The sequence below is a fragment of the Mixophyes fleayi genome, chromosome 12 (assembly GCF_038048845.1).
Source record: "Mixophyes fleayi isolate aMixFle1 chromosome 12, aMixFle1.hap1, whole genome shotgun sequence".
Classification (NCBI taxonomy): Eukaryota; Metazoa; Chordata; class Amphibia; order Anura; family Limnodynastidae; genus Mixophyes; species Mixophyes fleayi.
In genome coordinates, this window is record NC_134413.1 from 41557627 (window position 1) to 41577559 (window position 19933).

A 19933-nucleotide genomic window follows, 5' to 3' on the forward strand; every position below is an offset into this window, starting at 1 on the left:
GCATTCCCAAAAGCAAGTATCCAACCAAGTGGGAAACGTTCGCCAGCCACTGCCCCGTCCTGTCCCTGGGAGTTATCAGAGACCCCCAGAGCCCAGGGTAGAGAAGTGATGCTACAGCTGCGGGAAAACCGGTGACCTAAGGATGGACTGCCCCACAGTCCCAGCAGCCCAGACTCGTGCCCCTAATCCGAGTCTTGGTGCCTAGCTGACTTGCTTAACTGGCGAAGGTGAGCCAGTAGAGACTGTTTCCACCCCTACCAGCCCAACGGAGTGTGGCGTGTCTGAAGGTGACTTGGTGGGAAGAGTCACCTGTGAGTCCAAAAGACCACCCAAAAAATGTGGAGGAACCTGTAGCCAGTACAAGTGGGACCCCTGCAAGGAGAAGGACTTAGAGACTCAGGGGCCTCAATCACTGTAGTGAGTCCCATCTTATAGATCCTGCTGCAGTATTACAGGGTCGCACAACCATAGTTACCGTGGCAGATGGACTAGAGAAGGAAGTGCCTGTAGCAAGGGTGTATCTGGACCGGAGAGATGGCCAAGAGCTGCAAAATGTTGTCATTATGGATGGCCTCCCAACTGATGTGATCTTGGGCAACGATGTTAGGGTGAAATTGTGACCGCATTTCTCAACTCCACTACCCGGGGCCAAGCTGCCCGACAACAGTCTACAACATCTACACCTGCAAAACTCAACCCAGAGGAACAGACTCCATCTGCTATGTCTTCAGGAAACAGCCAGCTCTTTGCTCGATGTTGTCTCCTGCCATCCTGACCTTGTGGAGATGCCCAGTGATGCTCCTGTCCCAAGCAGTTTGCCAGCTGGTAGGGGGGGAGGTAGGGTTAAGCCAGAACCAGTTAAGATAGAGGCAATCCAAGACTGTCCACGGACCACAACCCAAACACAAGTACTGTCCTTCTTAGGGACTGCAGGGTATTACAGACATTTCATCCTGGACTTTAGCACTGTAGCGAAACTTCTGACAGTTCTCACTAAGAAGAAACTCCCCAAAGTAGTTGACTGGACACCTGCTTGTGAGCTGGAATTTTAGTCATTAAAGGAAGCCCTGGTTCGTGCTCCAATACTGTTGGCGCCCAATTATGACAAGGACTTTATTGTGCAAACTGAGGCGCCACAGTATGGATTGGGAGCAGTACTTAGCCAGGTGGGGCCAGATGGGCAGGAGCACCCTTTCATCTATTTGAGCAGAAAACTGCTAAACCGGGAGGTGAGGTATGCTACAATTGAGAAGGAATGTTTGCCCATTGTTTGGGCAGTGGAAAAACTTCAACCTTATTTGTATAGATGACATTTTACTGTGGTGACTGATCATAATCCTTTAAAGTGGCTACAACACACCTCAGGGGAAAATGGCAGATTGTTGTGCTGGGGTCTTGCACTTCAAATTTATGACTTTGACATAAACTGTTCCTTCTCAGTCTCTACACATGACTTCACATTCCCCCCTCTTCCCTTACCTGTTGGTGTTCCTCAAGGTTCCGTTCTTGGCCCCCTGCTTTTCTCCCTCTACACCTCCTCCCTAAGTGTCCTCATCCGCTCCTTTGGCCTTCAGTACCACCTCTATGCTGATAATACCCACGGGTGCCTTCCTATGCCAGGGAAGTCTACCCAGTACTTCTAGGATTCGTATGGTCACTCAAGCAAATGCAGTTATAAAAATACAACAGTATATTTATTGTCATACAAACAGCACTAGAATATTATGTACACACAGTAAATAAATGCCAGGCAGGTTTACCACATAATCTGTCCCTTACCCCACTAGCTTAAGGAGTTATAGTCACCTGGCTGTCCAGACTTCACGACCTATGGATCTCTCTCAGCTGCATATATAGACTCTAGTTAGAGAACGACAACTCAAATCTAAATCTTGCACCTTCATGAATGAAATCCCAGAATGACCACCCTTCCTCCCTGGAGTCGTTCCTTATATCTCAGGTCTAATATCCAGTCTTTCCCCTCCTTGGGCAAACCCCTGGGTCTATTCTTCTTAACCATTGGCCAGTGCAGGACTAGGGGGTTTGGACAGGGCAGTGAAGATGAGCTGTCCTTTCACAGAAGCCCCCTGCTAGGATGCAGACAGAACATCTGGACTAGTCCTAAGGAAAACAATTGATGCTAATTGGCTTCCCCTACTTCCAAGGATAAGGTAGCAGTGAGCCCCTCCTAAAATTAACCCCTTACACTACTTTGTGAAATCACAGGGTTCCCAGCTGTTCCATGCTTCCTGTAGAGGAAGGAGGGGGGAGAATTAATGTATTGTGGACACCACCCTCCTGGCTTCAGTTTAAGGACAATGAATAACATTACTGCAAGTCATCAATATATAATACATAATATACATATTTACATTGAACTACAATGTCCCCTTAACCACATGTAATTGGACAATGCAGTTGTAGTCTGGTGAGCTGAGGAACAAAAACAAGGGCTATAAAAAGTACTATAATCCACATTATGTGAGAAACGAGACACAGAATGGCGTATCACACTTGTTTCGTCACAGTGATACATTGCGGATATCTATTATGGGGATTCATTAAGGTTTTTACTGTGTTTTCTTAAATCTATGGACATATAATCTATGCGTATTTGATCACATGCTTTACATATGTCGATTGATTTGATTGGTGTATTTTTGTTGACATTTGTTTTTTGTTTATATTCATATTTATTTGTTTTAAATGTTGGTCTGGAATTGAGCGCTATAGTAATGTTTTCATATTGTTATTAGAGAATTGGGATATTCTCCCTAAGAGCTGCTCGTTCCAGATTCAGAGTGAGTAATTGGATTGGAGCGCTTTTTCTTTGTTTTTGTTTTCTGAGGTCCATCTTGTCACAATGCTGAACAGGATTGTACTGTATTGTACAGCTAGTCAACATAGAGAAATATCTCAATAAATCAACAACTAGTGACAAACATATGAATGCGTGCTTAACTCAAGCGACAACTTGTGATTTTTTTCAATGGCTATTTGCTAAATCTGTAGGCAAGTTAAGCTCTGCAAACACACTTGGTAATACTGTTGTAGAAACTAGCACACAATTCCTGAAACAAATACACTGTAAAATATTCATATTTACATTTGTCAAAAACAAAAGGAAAATAAAAATTGGGCCAGGATATATTTAATTAACACACATTTCTACTACTTTTAAAGTTGTCCTGTTTATTCAGTATACGTGGTGATGGTGGTGTCAGCTGTATTTAGGGTACATTTTGGGCAGCGCGGTGGCACAGTGTGTGTTTCTGTGGTTACGATTTAGACTTCAATGGGATAGGTACTGAATATTCTATCTGTAGAGCGTTGGTGATGCTATATAAATAAACGAGAATAACACAGGACCATCAGACGACAATACAAGCACTCATTAGGAAACCGCTCCTTACAGGTTTGCATTGGAACGCACAAACTTCTTGTTTCCAACTTCCAAGTAGAACGTGACGTTTCACATATTCTAATCTCAGCCAATAGCAAAAGGGAAAGTCACTTTCAGGTTTTTCGCTCAGCCAGCGAGCTCTGTGTGAGTAACTTGTCTTGTCTGCCACGTCACCGCTGGTGGCGTCACGTCGAGAGGCGGAGGCAGGGAGGCTAAGATGGCGGCCTCTATCCGGGAAAAACAGACGGGTGAGAACCGTTCTAAATAACTTAGAGGAAGAGGACGTGGTATCAAGTCGTATGCCAAGTAGATAATCCGCAGGGACCTGAGCTTGAAACGAGGACTTGGACGGGACTGGGCGAATGGATAGTTTGTTATTGAAGGCAGCTTAACCAGACAGGGACCACTTACAGAAGAGGGATGTAGTATAAGTATAATCTATGATAGGCTAATTAGAATACATTAAATGTATGAAATAGTGACAGGAGGACAGTCGCCTATAGGACAACGACAACATATTTAGGGGTTAGTAAAGAGATTTGTCTCTATAACAGGGGAGTATTTGGAGAGTGACAGGATCATTGGGGGAGTATATTGTCTGTGACATAGTGACAAGGCTTGTACAGAGATTTGTTGATATGTGATAGTGACAGGAGAAGTAGTTTTAGGGATCTATGCATTAAAATCATTCTGTACCCATCAATATGCATCACTGCAAATCGCAGTGATGCATGTTTGAGCACCAGTGAAACGTACCATTCCAGGGCTCGCCTGGGAGCCATGGCGAAGTCCCCACTCTAGCGCTAACTGTTTTTCCTATTTACTGGTAGCCTGGAAAAAGTTCTATCTGCATAGTGCTTCCATGGGCGAAGGATCCAGAGAAGCCAGAGAGGCTTCAGCTGGATCCCATAGACAATGACAGGTAAAGCCATCCTGAGATTTAATTACCTTGCTGCGAAATGCAAAGCTTGATGAATTGCAGCATTTCGCAGTCCCCATATTAATTTGCATTGATAAATATTAAGTGGGTTCTCCTGCCATAAACCCTTTATACATTTTGCGATTGCCGTTTTATGACGAAAACTGCTGTTTACTCCATTTTAATGGCTGCTCGCACTTTAATACATAGACTGCATTATGATAGGAGAAGGAGACAGTAGAGTATAAGAGAAGACCATATGGGGAATTGTAGAGGGACAGTCATGTTAAATAATTCATCCTCTTTTAAACCCGTATTTATATATTGGGGCCTATTTAATAAAGCTAATTTTCATGTCAATTGGAATAAATGCAAATTTAAGTATTTAACTAATCCACCAACAGTGCATTGCAGCAGATATTATAGATATCTGCTGATTTGCATTTTTGTTCAATGTACATAGTAGTCCCCATAGATGTCTATGGGGACTGCTGTGTACAGCAATTTAACAACAGTTGAAAATGCTTTTTCACATATGGTAATGTACGCCAGCTCAGGCTGCCGTACATTACCGTTTTTGATAGTTTTCAGTACTGTTCAGCTCTGCTCCGAAAAGCACATGATCCCTCCCTGTCACACACCGCTCTCTGCAATAGTAAAGTACAGGGATGTTTGTGCGCATGCCCGAGATTTTCAGTCGGCGCATGCCCACTGCAGTGAGAAGAGGACGCCCATGGATCGCAATCTTCTTAGAAAGTGAAGAGGCAGTGCTGAGTTTTGCACTTCACAGGAACAGCAGTTTTTTGGAACTGCTGTTCCTGTGGAGTTTTTTAAATAAATATGAAAGATAGTTCAACCCTTTTCTATGCGATGAGGTTTGAAAACTCTTTCATACAATGCGTTCACTCTTAAACATGCCCCATTATGACATAATTAACAATCATGTTATCCTCATCAAGTCCGAATTGTATTTAGAAAAATAACTTGCATCTTACATTGTGATTATTCAACAAATAATAGGCCAACATGAAATAACCATATGTGAAAAAAATACACCCCATGATTCATTTAGTCGTAGAGTCTTCTTTAGCAGTAATAATTTGAATTAATCATTTTTTGTATGCTTTTATTAGTTTCTTAGATAGCATCATTACAGAATTGTTTCAGTTCATTAATGTGTAAGGGAATTTGGTTTGTTCACAGCTCTCTTAAGGTTTTCTCACAGCATTTAAATGGGATTGAGGACTGGAATTGGATTTAGCCGTTCCAAAACCTTGATTCTTTTTCTGCCATAGATATACCAGTGTGCTTGGTTGCATTGTTCCTTTGCTTGATCCAATTTATACTATCTGACAGATAAAAGGAAGAAAAAGGAGTGCTGAAAAAAATGTATTATTACACTTTATTTAAAGATATTAAAACATAAGTTAAATACAAATATATAGTCACCAAAATCACATCTCAATATAACAGTGCCTTCAGATGATGCCAAACGATACATAAACTCCCCAGTGCTATTTAAAACCTAAAATTCCTTCTTTCAAGCAGTGTTTCTGTATCTTTAGGGTATACATTCAGTACATAGGGTTCTTAGTGATATCAATAGTGGATCATTCTTAGTGGGCCTATTTATGAAGCCCTATACAATGTGCTTTTTCCGTATGGTTTAGGCATTTTTAAGTAAAATGTTCATTTAAGAACCGCTTAACACAGGAGATATCGGAGACATCTCCTCCATTAGGCAAATTACCACACAAATCCCTATAATAGCCATTGAGGACTGCGGTTTGGGCATTTTATCAAGTTCTGAAAAGCCTAGCTTTTCGCAACCTGTTCCAAATAGCTAACGCCATCTGAAGCAGTCATTAGCCATTAAATCTTATGCGGAGAGCATTGCGGTAGATTGATCTTCGGATCCCTCGCCGCAGCTTACCTGCTCTCCTTTCTGGTTACTATAGCAAAATGTCTCTGCACATGCGTGATCTTAGGTCCCACATGCGCAAAAGCCACATTGCGATAGTGACCAGAGAGAGGAGATGGACAATAGGACTTTTAAGGTAAGTGAAGTCATCGCTGGGACAGCCTCCTATCGGGTGTGCTGTACCAGGGAGATTTTTTTTTTTTTTAATGTAAAATAAATGCTTATGAAAAATCATATTGTCACGATGACAGATGATAATTAATGTGGTTTTCCCCGTTAATGTTCCCCTTAATCCGCTTATAGTGAAAAAAAGGAGGAACCACTATATAGAGTGTTGTTTCAAGGTCTTCCTAGCTTCCACTGCTTTGATTATATATAGAAGATTATCATGTTAAAGTGAAAAATATCAGCAATTTAAAGTTATTCTGCAGGTCGTTACCCTGACACCTTTTATTGTGTGCAGAAGAAGCAAACAGTCCTTTGATTTCAAACTGCTCTCACCTTGTTACAAGAAGACTAAATCCATCAGTTCAGAATAAAATTCCACTGATTGGTCTAGCGACCACACTGAATGGTTCATCAAACATCCTCAGTCGAAGGGTATAAGAGCTTACAGGTGTTCATATAAGTACCAATAATAGCAGTATTGATTCCAAACTTAGTTTGTATGCACTTCTTTAGAATCAAATCACACTCGCACTAATGATGACTAAATCCAGCAATTTGAACATAATCCCATAATCCAATGACTGCACTGTTATAGTGCTTTGGGGTTAATAATGAAGGAACATAAAACATCCTCACTTGTTAGCACTGGGAAAGTTTCTATATCTTTTATCACTGTTATATTGAGAATGTTATTTATATTTTTGTGGTAGCTTTATATTTTTAATCGATTCATGTTTTAATATCTTTTAATCAAGTGTAGTAATTAATTTCCTTACAGTGCTCTTTTTTTTTTCTTGTCGTTTAGCGAACTCAGCAGCCTCTTATTGAAGCTGCAGATTGTTATCGTCTACTGTGTTTGTTCAGAATTTTTAGGATGATTTTTTATTAGTATTTATGTGTTTTATTATTTTTATTCAGTGCCAGGTTAATTATTGTGTTTGCTTGTGTCAAACAGATGGACTCACATTTTCCTCTAAAATACGCTAGTAGGAATAGGCAATTATGATGGACTCAATGATTGCGAGTTGTTCAGGTCCTGCAAAACTGCATCAGTTCATCACCTCTCCACCACTGTGGTATACAGCTAGTAATATGTTGTGTTTGTTTTACGCCAAATATAGCATTGTGCATGAACACTACCAATTTGGTCTTATCGGACCAGAGAGGACATTGGTCTAGGATTCTTGTATTTTGTTCGTTTGTTTTTTGTTTTGTTTTTTTAAATAAGGGGTTCCATGAAAGCCATATTTTTGAACATTAACATTTACTGTGTTGGCAGAGGTCTGTGGGTACTTGGATGTAGCTTTTAGTTACTTTGCCATCTCTCACAGCATAATACTGTTTGATATTTCAGTGATTTTGCTGAGATAGCTACTCTTGAGAAGATTGTCGACTGTCTTCACTGTTCTCCATTTGTAAATAACCTTTCTCACAGCAGAATGATGAAATTCAGATTATTTGGAAATGGCCTCATACTCTTTCTAGACTGATGAACAGCAGTAATTGTTCATCATTGCTGATGTCTTGTCTCCTTGGTATGGTGTTAACAAAGGTTCTTATATACATTATATGGACAAAAGTATTTGGCCATACCTGAATTGAGGTGTTTCAATCAGACTCGTTGCAAAAGGTGAATAAATCGAACACCTAACTATGCAGTCTCCATTGGGAAACATTTGTGATACAAAATGGGTCGTTCTGAAAAGCTCAGTTACTTCAAACGTATTTTAATAAGATGCCACATTTGCAATAAGACAGTTTGTGAAATTTCATCCTTGCTGGATATGCCATGGTCAACTGTGGAATATTATTAGAAAGTGGAAGACACCATGCAGAAGACCGCGTAAAATCACAAAGCTGGGTCAATGACTGCTAAGGCGCATGGTGCGTAAAAGTCGCCAATGCTCTGCGGATTTCATAACTGAAGAGTTCTAAACTTCCACTGGCATTAATCTAAGCGCAAAAATTGTGCAGCGGGAGCTTAATGGAATGGGTTTCCATGGCCGAGCAGCTGCATACAAGCCTCACAGCACCTAGATCAATGTCAAGCGTTGGGTGGAGTGGTGTAAAGCACACCAACACTGGACTGTGGAGTGACGATTCACGCTTCTCTGTTTGGTAGTCAGAAGGGCCAGTCTGGGTTTTGCAGATGCTGGGAGAACGTTACCTGCCTGACTGCATTATGCCAACTGTGAAGTTTGGTGGAGGAGAAATAATGCTATGGGGCTTTTTTTTCAGGGTTTAGGCTAGCCCCCTTATCTCCAGTAAAGAGCAATCTTAATACCAAGTCATTTTGTACAATGCTATGCTTCCAACTTTGTGGCAACAGTTTGGGGAAGACCCTTTTCTATTCAAACATGACTGTGCCCCAGTGCACAAAGCAAGGACTAGACATGGTTTGAAGAGATCGGTGTGAAAGAACTTGACTGACCCACACAGAGCCCTGACCTCAACCCCATCGAACACCTTTGGGATAACCTGGAACGGAGATTGCGAGCCAGGCCTTCTCGTCCAACATCACTGCCTGACCTCATAAATGCTCTGCAGAATGAATGGCCACAAATTCCCACAGAAACACTCCAACATCTTGTGGAAGCGTTCCAAGAAGAGTAGAAGCTTTTATCACTGCAAAAGGGGAAGCAACTCCATATTAAAGTATATGTATTTGAATACAATGTCATTACAGTCCCTGTTGGTGTAATGGTCAAGCATCCGAATACTTTTGTCCATATAGTGTCCCCAATTGTAAAGAGCTATGTAAATAAATGTTGATGATGATGATAGTGTAGATTTGGTAGCCCTTCCTGATGATCAAATAATGAAGTGTGCGTTATTAGCAGCACAAGACTCAAATTACCTTTTTACCTGATGTGAAAGTAGTAAGGCTGTAATTGCTTTTTCATGTCCGCTTAATTTTTTTTATGACGGAATAATGACAGTTATTTGTCCCATGTGATTAGATTTCAATTTCTTTGACTTGTTGAGGACTGGAGGATTGTTAATTATGTCCTGATATGTAAAGAGAGATTTTAAAGAGAGTGCACTTTCTTTTTTAAATGAATTTATATCATATATGCCTACTCTCCCAAAATTTCCAGGAGCTTCCCGAATTTCGAGGAGTACTCCCAGAGGAATAGGCAGTTTCCTGGAGCATGGTGGAGGTGGGGCTTAATGCATCATCAAGCCCCACTATGCAGTGCAATGGATTTAGGCATTTCATAATGGGGTGGTGCCATGGTGACACATTGGTGTTACAATGCCCCCTCATGCACTTGTCACATGACCTCCCGTCTATATCTCACAGAGTGGAGGTTTTAATAGTAGGCGAGTATGCTTTATATGCATTGTGACAGTAGAAGGCGACAGTGAAGTATGGCAGAATAACAAGTCCATGGAATATATAGAGTGATTTGTCTGTATTGGACAGACGGGAGAAGGGGCATTGAAGTATAGGAAAATTACATTGTTTGTAGGTTGTAGAGTATCTTGTATATATGACACATTGAGAGTATCACTGGCATTGAAGACTTAATGGTACATTATAGCCATAGAAGGTTGCAGTTGAGCATAGCCCAATGACTGAATCATTGGTGGATGGTGTGTATGGGACAGTAACAGAAGAGGGTAGTCAACCATAGGACAAAGACAGATTTTATTATGGGGGATTGTATAATGTGTTATGTTTATGAAATAGTAACAGGAGAAGTTGACAGTTAAGTATAGAAAAATTACAGGATCATGGTGAGGTTGTAGAGCCACTTGCCTATACTCTGTGTATGGATACACTAAGCAATATATATTGTCACGGACTAACATGTGGTCACATGCTCTCGTATAAGGAAGGTTTCAGAAATCGTTAGCTCCTCTATCTATTCTTAACCACCACCTTTGGCAGTAGAACTAATCAACAACATTATATTGCGCACAGTCCGTATATATTATTTTCCTTGTCATTAGGTTTGTGATGTAATTTATCAATTGTGTGCAGCAGGTTTTCACTTATTTTTTTTTTTTTTTTTAATTTGCTGAAAATGTAACTGCATTGTCACACTTACACACAATAAAATGCAAACGTATATAATGTATCAGCAAGCAAACTCTGTGTTTTGCATTCATACATAGAAGACAAAGTATAACAGAAGAAGCTGTCCTATTGTCAATTGCTGCTCTCTTTGTTTTGCAGTTGCCTTAAAGCGTATGCTGAATTTTAACGTTCCTGTTGTAAAGAGCAGCACAGGGGAACCAGTATGGAAGGTAAGAGCTTCCGATTTTGAACATACGGCATAAGTTGTTCATCATTCACTCCTTCTTCATTGAGATTATTTAATCCATTATTTTATATTCGGAAGTTTAAATTAAACGGAAAGATGTTTCTTCCATAACAGGTTCTTATTTACGATCGGTTTGGCCAAGACATCATCTCTCCTCTGCTATCTGTGAAAGAACTACGAGACATGGGGGTCACCTTACACCTGTGAGTTTTAATGTAATTATAAATTATATGTATAGTCGAAGTTGCTTTTCCTTCTATTGACATTAACAAATCTTTGTTAAAAAGGTTCCAGTTGCTATCAAATCATTTGTTAATGATACCATCCACTTTATACATTGTAGTTATGATATTGCTTTTGTTTCTGACAGGCTCCTGCACTCTGACCGTGATGCAATCCCAGATGTTCCTGCTGTATATTTTGTCATGCCCACAGAAGAAAACGTGGACAGGATTTGTCAGGTACACAGGAATGATGTTGTGCATTGTCATCTGCTCCACTGACTGTCATTTACTTTTATGTGAAATGTTACATTTTTCAGTGACTTCTGTGGTGCTTCGTAATGCTAAACTAAACCACAGAGTGCTCTCCTTTATTACAAATGCATGTTTCTTTCTCTGGGACCAGTTGATATAAAGATCACCCCCACATGTGTTTCCGAAACTTGTAATATTGCATAGCAAGAGCTGCACACAGAAATTAATTTATTATATGTTTACATGCACTTTTATAATACAAATGTGTTACATTGTATGTGTTACACTGTGACATTGCTTTGTGCATATTAAATTCACATGACATTTTAATACTTATGTGATAATTGTTAATGAATTGCCATTGTTGTAATGACTTTATTCTCACCTCCTACTTGTACTCACCAAGCAGCTGACAAATGGGGCAGTCACCCGCCACTCAGGAAGGTGCTTGTTGTGCTAGGATAAACTTACTCCTGCTCACTTCACTTCTGTGTGTAACTCTTGGAACCCATTACTCTAAGTCATTATCTTTCCATCTTTATCCATAATGTTCTATATAAATAGAAGGTCTGAGTTGTGTTTTGCATCCTTGCAATTTTAATAATAAAATTACTGGGCTACGTGACTAAACACCAACACAGTAAATGAATCTTCGCTACTGATCTTTGCATACGGTTTATTTTTTTAATCCCCTGAAAGCCGCTTATTCAAGTTTCTGCTTAAATAAAATAATGTGTGTGGGCAATTCTTTTGATCTAAGAGCTGGGCCCTATCCAGCAAGCCCATAGTTTACACATGAACTGCAATCGATATGACTATATACCAATGTCAGTCTTTCAGCAATATTTGTGAATCTGTAGCAGTATACATGTTATCAGACTCATGTGTGTTCCATATTTTTTTCTTATTACAGGACCTGAGAACACAGTTGTATGAGTCCTATTATCTAAACTTCATTTCTGCCATTTCCCGCAGTAAACTGGAGGACATTGCAAGTGCAGCACTTACAGCCAACACAGTGTCTCATGTCTCAAAGGTGATGTTGGCCTCAGCTTTATAATATTGGAAGTCATTAAGAACAGCCAGGTGCAGAGCAGGACATGAGAATTGTATGTTGGTGACATCATTACTACAGATTATGTGCCCATGATGGCAACTGTGGATGAATAGGACATCTTTGCAGACACAAGGGCTGTAGGTGGATTGGGGTCTTCTGTGGGCTGGATTGTCTAGGATCAATGATTGCATCGGGCACCGTGCAAGTACAAAACCAAAATGTCTGGTCACCATGACATTAGCTTTAACTAAAGGAATAGATGAGGCAAACCTTGGGTCCACCAGATTTGCCTAGTTTTTCATGAATATGAAGAAATTGTGTGTTTTTTTATGCAGGAGCAAATGTGTACGTATTGTGCCTTCATTACACTAAAAATCAATTTACTGCAAACACTAAAAATTAAGGGTCAATTAAAGCCAATTTAGGACATTATATATTAAAGGCTGTGTATTACTGAGCTGAATAATATGCATTAAATAACTGGAGTGGTCCCCTAGATAACTTTCTCTCCCCTACAGCAGGGACAGTGATGTTACAGTAACGCAACTGACTGCATTCTCTGTTTTTGAACCTATATCAAATTGCACTAGTGCACCGTTCTAAAGATGTGGGATGAACTGCAGCTTTCTGTAATGGAGTGATAATCTAATACTTTACTTGTTAACAGAGCTGCAATGAAATGTCAGCCTGACAGCAAAATATTAATTTTACTTTGTATCTGAAAAATAAAACTTGGGGGTTTAGGGATCTTAAAATACCAGACACATTAATTAAACTTGCAAAGATGGTAAGCTGTTAGAAAACACTAGATACATTTATGCACCTGTGATTATTTGATAACTGTGCTATTGCTCAACAGTTCTACACTATAAAAGGTTTTTTTATTCTGTAGCTGTTGTAGGTGCAAGTAATAAAGGTAATTGGCTTTACTAAATGGTTTAATTTCAAAACACAATTAATAGACAATTTACTAAATCGCTGAAATGGATTTTTGTTGAACCCTCTGAAGAAGCAGCCAAATGATTCGATACAAACATGAATTCTCTTTCTTCTAGGTCTTTGACCAGTACTTGAATTTTATTACATTGGAGGATGACATGTTTGTGCTTTGCAATCAAAATAAGGAGCTTGTCTCATATAGAGGTAGGAAACTGATCTTTGTGCTTTGCAATCAAAATAAGGAGCTTGTCTCATATAGAGGTAGGAAACTGATCTTTGTGCTTTGCAATCAAAATAAGGAGCTTGTCTCATATAGAGGTAGGAAACATTGCTCTATGTGCTTTGCAATACCTTTAATTTTATTCTTTACTCAGTGGTAGAGCAGTTGTTTAACATAAACTAAAGGTTGTATGGTGTTTACTAAATTTATAGATATTAATGGTTTACATATCAGAAAAAACCTGCTTCATACACGGTTAGATACATTTTATAGGATACTATGAATGTAACTGGCCGCACTTCCACTATCCCAGCTGACATTGGTAAATTGTCTCAGTATTGCAACATGTGTGGCCCCATAATGTCAGACTGTGTGCGCAGTCTTCTTGCACCTGCACTAATGAACTGCAGTGAAGTCAGAAGTGATCCATTTGCTTGGCCAGATCTCCTCTGATTTGGCCAAATATAATGATTATTCCGTCGCTGAACTCTTGCTTCGGGCTGCAGTTTCATTGGTGCGTGGCCACCTTATGTCCGCTTTAGTACATTCTTTCACACCCATAGCTACTGTAATACTATTGTCTGTTTCATTTGCCTGTTTTTTGGGGGAACATTTTATCCAGTGTCTTTAACACTTATTTGTTGCCCAGTGTAAAATATTGACCAAGATCCCGCACATTTTGTTTACTCAGCTTTGAACAGACCAGACATCACAGACACAGAGATGGAGACGATCATGGATACTATTGTTGACAGTCTGTTCTGCTTCTTTGTCACACTGGGTAAGTTTGAGCAGATGATTGAATCATATCATCCCCTATGAAATGTCTAGTATTAACTAGAGTATAAATTCATTAAAATCTAGATTATATTGGGATATAAATTTGCTTTAATCTCTAGACGGGACTACTTAGTGTTGCTGTGTATAGATGTCAAAATCACATCATCTAGAGGCTGTTAAAAGATACTGTATTCTATTAAAATTGCAAAGAAGCATGTATTGATTTTCAGTGATCTTTCAGATGATGCATCTTCCTTCGTTTTAATCAACCTTTCAGAAAAGAAACCAAATTTGTTCAAAATTATATCAATGAAAATCATGTTTGCAGTAGATTGTGCACCTCCATAAGCAGAGGTGAGAGAGATGAGATTCAGTGCATGGATTTTAGAACTCACTCTATTGCTGCAGTAACAGTGTTTCACTTACAGCACATTTAACACCTTATCAAAGTGAAGCATTACATATTTAAACTTTTAAATGATACCCTGACACTTATCATTTTCACCATTAGTAGTCTAGTAAATCTGTAGACCGGTGCATAATCCTCATGCAGTTTAGAGGCTTCTGCAGCACTGGCAACCGACATCACTCAAGATATGTCTATAAACACAAGGGCAACATGTTGGACCTTATGCATGTTATCAAACTACATTCTTATGGGAAGTTATTACTTCCTAGAATACATGTTAAAAAAAAAAACAGGGAAAAAGCTCAGTCAATCACTTTTTTTTAAGTGGTTATACTATAAATGCATAAAGAAAAAAAATAGAATGGCCATATGTATTTAAAGTGCCATGTCTTTATAAATCTTTTCTGTAAATAGATGTAATTTTGTAAAATGCTTAGATAGTTTGCTTTCATAGGATTAATGTATATTTGCCATTGATAATGTTAATGTGCGTCTCATTGATTTTCCCTGTTTCTCTCAATTAGGCGCGGTGCCCATCATAAGATGCGCAAGAGGGAATGCTGCAGAGATGGTGGCAGTGGTGAGAACGATGACATTTTTGGCTCTTTTATTCGGTTAGGTCAAAAAGGCATGGTGAGGTCAGGTGACGCCTTATTCTTTTGTCATTTTAGCAAGTAAATGTTCATAACACCGTGTTCAGTTTTCTCTGACCTGCATGCTTCTGTTTTCCTGTAAGGGTAAAATGTTACTTATGGGCTTGGCCTAAAATAATTAAAATTAAACTGTTTCCTAAACATAGCTGTGATAACCATGTTGTAGGATGATCCATTTTTTTTACAAAAATTCACAACTGGTAACATCATCGATTTGTACTGTTGGTAACTACTAGGATAGAATTGCACTCTTAGTACATCAGCGATGTCGCCAGTTCTTGGTGAATGATGGTTGTAGGTTTACACTTGTGTGTTACGAGTGGCATGGTGCCAAAGACATCAGAGAGACTGCTGGGTTTCGTTCTGTAGATGGATATATACCAATCTCACACCCTTTTCAATGCCGAAAAACTTGATTAGTCTGTGCGACTTGGTGCTCACAGCAAACTATTGAAGTTTTCTGCAAGATAATTTTCTACATTTAGTGAATATTGGTTCAGTGCACATAATGGCCTACACTACTATGTTTGAAGTGGTGTCCACTTTAAATAACTTTTGCATACACTCATCTGATGTCTGTCTGCTTCTCACTGTTGTGTTTCCTTTTAGAAACTAGATAAGAAGCTACGTGAAAATCTTCGAGATGCCAGAAACAGTCTGTTCACTGGGGATAACCTTGGTGCTGGGCAATTTAGGTAACTTACACAAGAGAGTAGATTTCCATCATGTGTTTCTGACCTGTTGATGTTGCCTCATAGGAAACACAATGTACAGAATAGAGGTTAAAGCGCTGTTGTGTATGATTTGTTGCTGCTGCAAAAAACATAGGCTGTCATATATTATTTACATTGGGAATTCAGAAACTCAGAACTGACTTTAAATGACTAGGCAAAGTTTTCCACTATAGAGCAACTGTTTCAGTGAGGGTTATTTACTAACCTTGCTCATAGATGCAAATGTGTATTGAACCAGAACAGCCAATGTGATGCGTGCTTTCATTGCCTGACTTGTGCTTGACAGATAAAAATGGATTCTCTTCTAGTGTGGCTTTTGGCCTTTGAGCAATGTTAGATCTCACCTTGCCATGTATTATATAATGAGTGTTTTTACTGTCATGTACATTTTGGGATTTGCTGGTAAGAAGCATTTTAATTGTACTGTGTTTTTTTTTTTGTTTTGTTTTTGTTTTGATCCCTGTGCTCACATTTTGCATTCAGTTTCTTTTCTTTGAGTCGGTATACTGTCAATTTCTGCCTGGAGTCAAAGTGTAAATATCACAACGAAACAATTGTATAGTACAACCAGGTTGCTGTGTGTGATCATCTTTAGAGCTTATTGCAATATTCTGGAGCTCATTTACAGAGAGCAGCCAAAGTGCACCTCAAAGTGATTTTGTACTGGGGCATCTCGAGAGCCCACCCACCACACATAGAGGTGCATGTCTGTCCTCCAAACTTGCAAGGAAGCTACACCTACTAATCTGGAAGTGTTCATCAGCATACCCTCCAGAGGCGCACTGCAAAAGTATAAATGTCACATTAAACTCTGCCTCCTGCCACTTTAGTAGCACACTTTTCCATAAAATAAAGTTTTGCATCTAAATTACTGCATATTTAAGCTTCATTTATGGCTTAAATTATGATAGTAGTTTAGGACTGTCTTTATTACATATGACAGTTGTGTGTTAATTTATTACATTGCTCAGAGTGAAATTTGATTCTCTGCAAAATTGCAACAGGTCCCATTAAAAGTATAGGACGACACTTATGTGGAGTGGAAATGGAAGGGCACCCCTCTGCATGGCAAGGAATGCCCCTAAAGATGCACCCTCTTCACTCCTTTATTTAACTTTTACTACTTTTGTTCTGCAAAGGAAATTCTTGTTTTGCACTGCTCTGCATTGGTGTGTATATTCCATACTTTACCAGGAACACCTTCACTCCGCCCAATGCCGCCAGTTTGGCTGTGCAAACAACACCACCATCTTGCTCCATGGTTAGGAAATCTGGGCACATATGTGTTAATTGAGTTGCACAGTGGGTCCATTTCTGGTTTTGCGCAGCGGACAGCTTGCGGTTTGTAAATGGTATCCATGGTGTGTATATCATTGAGACAAGTCAAACCAATATAATTATGATATGACAAAATAATGTACTCAAACAGAAAACTCAATAGCTGATGAATTTCAAACCAGCCTTTCTATATACCATTGATATAAATTCACGTAACCATAACATTGTGCACACTTGACAGTTTGCAATTTCCTAGGTAAAGTGCATTAAATCCAAAGTCCATTATAAGAATGACCAGTTCAATTCAATAAATCTGTGTACTAATTTTGTTATATACCTGTAACTGACAAGTGTTTAGTTTTACTAAAGAAGTCAAAGTAACTACTGGTTTAGGATGTCAACCACTTTTGCTAAGAAATTGCGAAATGTTGTAATTGAGATAAATGTCGACCTTTCACTTTTTCTTTTTTTTTGTGTGTGTATTCTTTTGAAATTTTAAAATTGCATCCATAAAACATTGTATTATTGTGGATATTATTATAGTCATACTTCTCCCTTTGGGGCGGTGCAGTAATAATATGCTACATGTTCATTTGAATAGCACAGCACCTTTAATTACCAACTGGCAGAACTAGCACTGTACCTGTGATTACCGACTGCCTAGAGCCAAAAATTAGCACAGATGCTGCTGCTGCAATTGTTGTTCTGCTTCCTTATGTATCAAATGTTTCCCCCACCTCTAGATTGTAAGTTTGTTATCGTTACTTCAGTTTCATGTTATTGTATGTTATTTGTTTTTATCACAATCCCCTTAATTTACAGCACTGAGTACTATGTTGGCGCTTTACAAATCTTTTATTTATAAACTGCCAACATAGTACTCAGTGCTGTAAATTAAGGGGATTGTTATAATCGTAAAAGATTTGAGAGATTTAAATTACAAATGGTTTCCTGCACTGCTTTTTTAAAGGGGAGGAAACCTTTTGTAGTTCTTTGAGATGTAAAGTAATTTATTCTGTTACTTGCAAAGATGTCAACCTTTTAGGTAGGAGATACCTAGAGTTAGGTAATTTACATGTCCTGTAACATTAGTCATATAACGCCTTACAGCAGATATGTGTTGGTTTCTTGTGAGGTTGTGGCATCACTGGCTTTCTTCATTGCCGACTCTTAATAGTTAATAGCTCTCTGTTGTTCTCTTTGCAGTTTCCAGAGGCCGTTATTAGTTCTTGTGGATAGAAACATAGACCTTGCGACTCCTCTTCACCACACATGGACATACCAGGCCCTGGTGCATGACGTTCTGGTGAGAATTTAACAGTTACAGGGAGAAACGTATTCTATAAGCTATGTTTGCGCAACGATAATCTCATAGTTTTCTGCTGTTGTAACTTTTTCTCGCTTGCGCCTCCAAGACTTACTTTACTGCACCTAAGTTATAGTATACTTTCCAACTATGTTTGCCATGTCTGGGAGTGCAGGAAGGGTGTAGGGTCGGAGGGGGCGTGGGTTTACGAATCGTGTCGTTTTGGCCCTTCACCTAGGTGACAAAACCTCGTTTTGCTGCAGGAGAGGGGGAGGGGGGGTTGTGTCATATGGTCAATACAAATTTTAAATATTGTTTTTGATTTGGTTGTTCCAGTATTTGGAAAACATTACTGTAAAATATCACCATAGATTCTGAGTCTTTAATCCTTAAATACAGACTTTGTATCACAGTGCTTGTATAAAACTATTTAGAAATGACCATCGTAAGGATGCAATATATCACCCACATAATTCATATTTGGGAGGGATCAGACTGTTGCATGAAGAATATATTATATTGTCGAAAAATTGTTCTTGGGGCAAAATGTAATATCAGGCTTAACTTTTCTTACCTTAGCTTGAGCTCTACTTAATGAATTGCTCATTAGAAAGTGCGATGTCTTAATTCCAGTATTTAAGTTCTTTATTCCCATAGGCCTCATACATTGTGCTACTCACCCCCACGCTGCTGTTTATGGCCACAGAGCTCCACTACGTACAGTAGATTTATTTTTAAATAATTGCAGACAAAGCACTAAATTGACATCCTCACTAAAAATAAACAGCCATTGATTGCATTGACAAGCTTATAAGAGAGATACGTAAACAGTCGTTCAGCAGGAACTGTCATTTTAATATTTCGTCTTGAAACCAAGGCCAACGAGCATAAATTTACAATACGTCTAAATGGGAGAAAAACTTTGTGGTATCACTGGAGGGAAAATGGGACAGGATCTAAAATCTATCAAGTGTCATAATGCTGGTACCCAGAGTCTTTCAGAATAACATTGTTTGTCCTAGCTTACTCCCTGGCATGCTTCCTAGGAAATCAGGATATTGGAAATATACTTCACATCTGGTAAAGCTGTCCAGAGGTAAAAATACTTTGGGCAAAAGTTTATGAAATTGTATTTACAGTTCTTGAACTCAATATTAAAAAAAAAAAAACACATGGAAGACCTTTTAAACTAAAAACAGCAAATAAATTTGACAAACTTGTTCCTCTATTTTCCTTGCCACAAGTCAAATCATAAAAAGATTAAAACACCTTGTGCAATTGAAGAGTAAGGGGCATGATTACAATTCCCAACTCAAGGCCTCCTCCGTGCTAAAAGACGCCCCCCCCCCACTGAATGCGTCTCCATCAATAGTGTAATGTTGGGAATACCTATTAATAT

The 19933-nt window shown here is 39.0% G+C and overlaps 1 protein-coding gene across 3 annotated transcripts in view; it reads left to right on the top strand.

Moving 5' to 3' along the window:
- The first annotated feature begins 3545 nt into the window (after positions 1-3545).
- Positions 3546-19933, top strand: part of SCFD1 (sec1 family domain containing 1) — a 77905-nt gene continuing 61517 nt past the window's right edge. The window contains exons 1-10 of one of the 3 annotated variants that reach the window (XM_075192294.1): positions 3546-3651; positions 10595-10665; positions 10797-10885; positions 11053-11143; positions 12072-12194; positions 13271-13358; positions 14066-14155; positions 15088-15143; positions 15826-15911; positions 18435-18534. In XM_075192294.1, coding sequence (XP_075048395.1) covers positions 3621-3651; positions 10595-10665; positions 10797-10885; positions 11053-11143; positions 12072-12194; positions 13271-13358; positions 14066-14155; positions 15088-15143; positions 15826-15911; positions 18435-18534 — 825 coding nt within the window. In that variant the 5' untranslated portion in view covers positions 3546-3620. Of the gene's footprint in view, positions 3652-10594; positions 10666-10796; positions 10886-11052; positions 11144-12071; positions 12195-13270; positions 13359-13432; positions 13473-14065; positions 14156-15087; positions 15144-15825; positions 15912-18434; positions 18535-19933 lie in introns of those variants that run through there. The other 2 variants (XM_075192295.1, XM_075192296.1) reach the window with 2 other exon arrangements.